General features: G+C 41.1%; 1 protein-coding gene across 1 annotated transcript; it reads left to right on the top strand.

Moving 5' to 3' along the window:
* Positions 1 to 1,020: 1,020 nt before the first annotated feature.
* LOC123424545 (THO complex subunit 4D-like) lies at positions 1,021 to 6,810 on the top strand. The gene is made up of 7 exons (XM_045108176.1): positions 1,021 to 1,146; positions 2,684 to 2,893; positions 3,712 to 3,846; positions 3,938 to 4,006; positions 4,825 to 5,015; positions 5,561 to 5,608; positions 6,281 to 6,810. Exons 2-7 carry the CDS (start codon positions 2,741 to 2,743, stop codon positions 6,516 to 6,518), a joined length of 834 nt encoding a protein of 277 aa, XP_044964111.1. The 5' UTR covers positions 1,021 to 1,146; positions 2,684 to 2,740; the 3' UTR covers positions 6,519 to 6,810.
* Positions 6,811 to 7,361: the final 551 nt, after the last annotated feature.

Genomic DNA, 7,361 nt, shown 5'->3' with positions numbered 1-7,361 from the left:
GCATGGCATTTACTAAAAGATGGACATATGAAGCGCCTGAAATTTGTCGGAACGAAAATGAATCAACATTCCGGCAAAACAAGCAAAGCTACCAAACATGAAGAACACTCTTTCGGTGCAAAGGAAGTATCAAAAAAGAAAAGCATGAATGAACAAGAAAAAAGAACATCAGCATTCTACTTTCATCTTTGTCAGATAATAATTGGTTTGGATAATAATTGACAAACATCATATCATAGGAGGGGAATGTGAGGATTAAACAGCACCATCAGAAGTTAACAACAACAGCTACTTAGTTATCTACATCAACCAGAAAATGCATTTGTTTCATATCATCGGCACATGAGTAACAAAGATGAAACGATTCAGCTACATCTTAACTGTCTTTTGCCTGGTAACCATGCTTCAAACTAAAGTGTCATGGTTTTAGTTTAAATTATAAGTTTCATTATTTCAGTTGAAATTTAAACTAAAACCACAACACTAATTTTAAAATAGAGCGGGTATACTATTTAAAGTTAGAACCCCAGTAGTTCAAACAATCGACTCAACAACTATAGATGGTCGTGACCCATGAAGTCATTAGCAAGGTTCATCTTAAGGCAACCAAACAACATAACTAGAATCAGCAGTTCAAAAACACTAAAGCACACCAAATATAATCATGTCATTTCAAATAGCTTCTTGTTATGCTGTTTTAAACTGATGTTTGGTGTGTTTTTGCTATTTGAAGCTATTCTGATGCAGTTCAAATATAATCATGTTACTTCAAATAGCTTCAAATAGCATCAAAATAACAAGGTTCATCTTAAGGCACACCAAATACAATCATTGTTCACTTTGTTTCCATACAGAAGCATATGAGTTTCGCGTTGTCGCCTTTAGTGATTTCGAAGAAACCATCACCGGTAAATGGGTTGCACCGTGGCAGGAATGGCCCGGTAGGCCGATGTTATTTGGGCCGTGAGCCGACCGTGGCTGGACCAAGCAAGCCCTCACGCTAGCTTGAGCCTGGAGCTGTCGAGCGAACATAGACCAATTCCTCCCGACTCCCAAGCGACAGCGAGCGCCGCCAGGCAGCAGCGGCGACGGAGGCGGCAGCACAGCTGCGGCAGAAGCGCCGGCGGGAAGGCGGGTCCAGCACAGGTGCGTCCAGGCCATACCCGCCCGCCCAACCTCTAATTTTTTCCGCCCTCCGCCACCGGACGAGGGTCTAGGGTTTTGATTCCAGCGAAACCCCAGCCCCCCCCTGGCTCGACGCACCCGTCGCCCTTGTTGTTTTCCTGTTCGATCCGCTTTGGCCGGGCAGCATCCGCTGGGATTGACATTTCGAACCTTGCTGGGTGGGGAGTGCGGCGGATTTAGGTTACAATTCGTAGCTTGCTGGGTTGCGCGGTAGCTTGCCACTGAGCTGAGCCGCAGAATTCGCCTATGCCCGTGCGCTCGTGGGTTAAATTCTACTGTAGATGCAGATAGGAGGGTAATAGATGTGTGTCATCACCTAGCCTGTGATTTTATTGGGTTAGGTGTAGCGGATCTGGCGAAGAACAGCTGGGTTCAGAAGAGAGAAACGGTTTGGGGAGGAAGCTGAAAGAGAGGAGGGCACCGATAGCTTATTTCTTCATTGATAATTCAGATCGGTTACAAACCCGGGCCTATAACCATGCCCACGCACACTGACACTGACACCGGAACCCTAGAGTGAGGGTTAGGATCTAAGGCATTTGTGTACCACCTCCTGGTTCGTGTCAGCTCAGACACGCTGTTGGTGGGTTGAATTCATCTTTCCTGGACACTATAAAATGCTGATTCCCAATTAGTGTGTCCTGAACGGGGAATTATCTGGCTCACGAGGTCTTTCCAAGCAATGCTTATGCACAGTGTGATCTAAATTCTAACCTTGCCTACAGAAATCTGTGAGGGCTTTAGAAATCCTACCAGATTTAATGTTGTAGTAAGTTGTAAATAGTATATTCTCTCTGTAAACAAATGTAAACAAACATTGTCCTCTGTAAACATTGAAATAGTATTAGTAAAGATACTAAGATGCATGAGTAGTTCATTAGTGCATTGTCTTGATAGTGCCAGGTTGACTATCATTTGCTTATGATTGGCACCAAACTCTGGAGATTTCTTTGGATTGGATCTTTGTCTACTGAAGTATTTATTACGATTAGTATAATCCTTTTGATGCATGTCTTTTTTTATCAGTATAAAAAAACGGCCCTAGGCGTGCACTTAGGTGTGCCTAGGTGCTAGGGGACAACAAAATGCCTAGTGCTTAATTAACGCCCAACACTTTCTTTATTCTTGTTTTTATAACTGCATTTGCTGCTTTGCCTTCTCTTATTTGCATTTTCTGCTTGTTCTCCTTTTTTCTTTGCACTTGCTGCTTGTTAAGGTTTACTTTTGTTATTTATGTATACACACGGATGTACTGTAATGGAACAGACATGTTATATGCATTTTCCCCTTGCAGTTGGCAGCATTATAAATGCATCTTTTGTGACAACTTGCTCCCTCTGTAAAGAAATATAAGACTTTTTAGATCACTACTACTTTAGTGATCTAAAAAGTCTTGTATTTATCTACAGAGCGAGCACATGCTTGTTTAGTTTCTTATGGGTTTGGATTATAGAGCAATGATCATCTTTAACTCTTAAAGCTATTATCTGTTTTGCAGATTGTCATTGTACTGTTCAAGACTTGTCTTATCTGTTGTAGACCGAAACAACTTAGGATGTCATTTTATGCACGAAGAGGTGGAGATAGGGGTAGTGAGCGTTTTCAAGGGGGAGGGCGAGGTGGATATGCCATGCGTGGGAGGTCAGGGCTTCCTCCTCGAGGACCACTTGGGATTAACGCCCGACCATCTGCACGCATTATTGCAAAGGCAAGGACAAACCTGTCACTTCATTTTTGTTCATTGTCAGATTCCTGAATAAAGTAGAAAACTGAACGAGGGGAGTGGAGAGCATCCCTGAGATTTTTATGTGGAGGAGCAGTAGTAACAGTATTGTTTATCACTCATGGGGCCTTTGTTGGTTAGAGCATCTCATTGATCATGTGGAGGGGCAGAGGTAACTTTGGTATTCTGATGAATATTTTGTTGGGTAGAGCACCGCCAAGCTTTCATTTATGGGTGACAGAAGTAACTGTGATGAATACATCTAATGGAAACTTTGAAGGATACCACCTGTTCATCAAACGCATAGAGGGGAAAATACATGAAAAAGAAAATTCATGCAGTCCTTGCAATTTTATGTGTCTGGTTAATGTGGCACTGAAGCGAGAGTCTCCGCTGGTTAATGTTGCTATGTTTGAAACTTTACGGAGTTCCATGATTCGATGTGTATGGTACATGAGACACTAATGGTTTTTGGAACTGCAATGTGCTGCTCCTCTGACAGTTCTGGACTGTACTCCAGTGGATTGCTTCTGGACTGTCTCCTGAGGAAGAGCTTAAGCCATTTATATATTTGGCTTTCGATATCTGTGATATTGTTGGAACTCTCTTCCTCTCAATCCTTAACTTCATGCAGTATTTCGTAGCTTGGCTGTTCTTCAGTAGCTTGTTGCTACTCTACCATAATGGTTGATACATATTCTAAGTGGTTCCTAATAGTTGTCATGATCATCTCAAAAGTTTGAGGTGGCATTCTTCTATGACAGACATGTTTCCTCACACGCTGGTCATTTGGCGTTTTTCAGTCTTTTAGCAGAACCAAAGACATGACCTGGAGACCTGATCTATTTAGTGATAGTATGGCGGCTAGTGGAATCGAAACTGGTACAAAATTGTACATTTCAAACTTGGACTATCGGGTTTCCAATGAGGATATAAAGGTTGGTGAAACAAATAGACAGCCTGGATTTACCATTCCTAGATTGCTATATATTAACCATTACACTAACATATTTTTAATTTGCCTTTCAGGAGCTGTTTTCAGAAGTTGGTCATTTGAAACGCTTTGCTGTTCACTTTGATGGTTATGGTCGCCAAAATGTAAGTAACTCTTGTGGTATTTCAGCTTGAAGTATTGAGCATATTTAGCATACCTTTTTAAGATTTTTTTATGCATCATATGTTCTATATGAAAACTCAAGTGACTTATTTTTTTTTACTTCACCCCCAAGTGAAAAGTTCATCATTTTTAATACTACATGGAGAGTAAAAATGATACATATATGTTGAATTGCTTTCCGATGGCATTGAAACCTTTTCACATTTGTTCCTTCAGCAGTTTCTGTTTGCTCTAGATGAATATGTATTCACAGCTTAATTATATGTTAGCGACGACATCGTGTTAGAAACCTATTATCTTGCATTTGGTATCATTTGGATAAGGAAAGGGCAAGTCGAACAAGTGGGTAATGTTGGGGCGAGCCAAAGAAGTTTGGGTAGAGCTGTATTTAAGTGTTGGCGAGGTAAACGCCCCGCTGGGATTAGTTCTTGTTTGCATATCCTTAATTCTGTATTTTTTTTATTGAAAGCCTACATTGTAGCTGTTGTTATTGGACATCAATCGTACTGTTGTCGCCTCTAAATGTGGGCGACTTAAGTACTGGTGGTTCTTGAAGCATCTGGCTTACTGGTAGAAGAGGAAAATTTATGTTAAAACATAGGCCTAGTGTTTAGCTAGTTTCTTCTCATATTTTTACCTTGGGTGCCAAAAAAGGTTGAACGCATGCCTATACATTATCTTTTTAGCTAGTGAAGACAATAATAAGTTTATAGTTTTAGATTAAGTTTACTTGAATACTCGTGTGTATTTATTATTATAATCTAGAAAGTTTTGTACTCACTATTTTATTTTTTTGAAGGGCACTGCAGAGGTGGTTTTTACAAGGAGGAGTGATGCAATTGCTGCATTGAAACGTTATAATAATGTTCTGCTTGATGGAAAATCTATGAAGATTGAGGTTATTGGAAGTGACCTGGGTTTGTCTATGACACCTCGTATAAATGTCGTCGGGGCATCTAATGGTAGAGCTACGAGAACGGTTGTTATGACGTGAGTGAAGTTTTCGAATTGTTTTACTTCACCATTTATGATTTCTTCAATGTTCTACACTTGCCACCAGAAGTGTGTTTGATGGACGAGTTGGGTATTTTGCTTTGCCCAAGTTCAGTGATGTTCTTATGATGGCTAAACTTTTGCTGGTTTCTCTTCTAGTGATAAGTAACCTAAAACATCAGCTGGATTACCGGTAGGCCTGAACCTATGCCAATGCATTGCTTCTTTGTCCACCGTTTTAACACTAATTGCTTCCCACAGTGCCCCCCCCCCCTCCTTTTTGTTTGTTTGCCAAATTTACTGAAGTTTGATTACTGCAAGTGCAAATCGCTTGCCAGTAAGCAGATCCAAGTTGTAAGAGCCTGTTTGGAATACAAGTTTTTTTATTGAATCCTGTCGGAGTTGAACTTTTCCTGAAACTCCTGCATTCCAAATGGGGGCTAACTTTCTTTTTACATTTCTTTAGTTAGCAGTATTTTTGGTGTGTATCTGGTCATATATCCACACTGTTTTGTTCTATCTAAACAAATGTTACATTTCAGGCCTGAAACGGGCCGGCGTGGTGGTGGTTCCAGCACTAGGCCTTTGAGGTAAAGCTTCTAATGATTTTGACTTTTAATGTGCAATTCGGTCTGTTACTAGCAATTATTTAGCTCGTGTAGTTTGCAACTACATGATGTATCCTTGTGTCGTTATTTGTGTTGTTAACTGGTTATTTCTGGGATTAGAAGTTTCGACATTCTGCTTGCAACTTGCTAGACCAACAGAGATTAGTGAGCATTTTCTTTCTTTCAAGAAAAAAACATGACACAAGAAGTTCAGATGTGAGAGTAATAACTGGTAACACATGCATGCTACTACCTCCGTCCAAGTGTATAGGGCATGCGCGTAGTTCTAGGTTGTCAATTTAACTAGCTAAATATATATTATATGCGATAAAAATTACATATTCATAAACTACATCTCCACATGAATCTAATGATATATTATTTATTACATATAATACATATTTATGTAGTTAAATTAACGACCTAGAACTACGCGCATGCCCTATACACCCGGACGGAGGGAGTACTAAACTTCTAGCACGAAGCAAATTGCTAGTCCCTTTCAGATGTAAAAAAAGATCTTATATTATGGGATGGAGTATGTATGTATTTTAGTCATGTTGTTTCCTTGAGTTGATGCGCTCAAAACAGACAGGGATTGTTGTGTTTAGTTTTGTCTTCTTGTGTTTTCTCACTCTCAATCTGCCGTTCCAGTAATCCCACCAACAGATTGAATCGTGGTGCTTTCCAAGGCGGTCGTGGTGCTTTCCAAGCTGGGCGCGGCGGAGGCAGGGGCTATGCATCACAGGCCCAGTTCCAGGGCCGAGGCAGGGGGCGTGGTCAGTTCCGAGGCCGGGGCCGCGGTCGGGGCAGGAAGGGGGCAGAGAAAAGCGCAGATGACCTGGACAAAGACCTGGAATCTTATCACGCGGAGGCAATGAAGACCAACTGATTGCGGCGGAGTCAGGGACGACGGGGCCGTGCTATCTGTTGGGTGCAAGATTTATCTCATGGTTGATGGGATGTATCGGACTGGGAGCAGATAACCCATGCATCCGTCTGCTCCGGTTTCCAAAACCAACCCCGCCTCTTAATTTGCAAGCTTAGATGTTAATTTTGTTGCCCTAGGGACCATCGTGTAAAGTAGAAGCAGACGAGCTAGAGATGGTATTTTGCGTTTTACTATCGATTGTCAGCTATCAAATTGGCTAATTTGTGGCCTATGTTGTCAGTCTTTGACGTTCCATTGCGGTGCAGTGGTAGTGGTTCTCTATTTTGCTGTGCTGCGAATTACTCCCTCCGTTCCTAAATATACCTCTTTCTAGAGGTTTAACATAATGAACTACATACGAATGTATATAGACATATTTTAAAGTATAGATTCATTCATTTTACTTTGTATGTATACACCTAGTAAAATATCTTAAAAGACTTATATTTAGGTACGGAGGGAGTAGTCAGCGTGGCACCGGCTCTTATTCCGATCAGTCTTTCGCTGCTCTGCCATGTTGGCAAGCACCTCTATATTGAAATATAAGGCGTTTTTTTTTCTTGAATACGCCTAAGCCTATCATTTCATTGATAGGGAAGGAAAGAATATCATTGAATTGATAGGGAAGGAAAGAATAGAGTACAGGGTGGTGTCGAGGTCTCGTACAGGCTAGGCCAGGCACCCGATCGAGCAGGAGACTGAAGCGGGTTGCTAAGTCCTCAAAACTAGAGATTCAAGTTTTTTGGTTTTGCATATGGCATAAAAAATGTATTGCATTTTATCATGGAGGTCGTACAAATTAGT

The sequence above is a fragment of the Hordeum vulgare genome, chromosome 2H, assembly GCF_904849725.1.
Source record: "Hordeum vulgare subsp. vulgare chromosome 2H, MorexV3_pseudomolecules_assembly, whole genome shotgun sequence".
Taxonomy (NCBI): domain Eukaryota; kingdom Viridiplantae; phylum Streptophyta; class Magnoliopsida; order Poales; family Poaceae; genus Hordeum; species Hordeum vulgare.
Note: the sequence above shows the minus strand (reverse complement) of the source record. Positions and strands in the feature narration are given on the sequence as shown.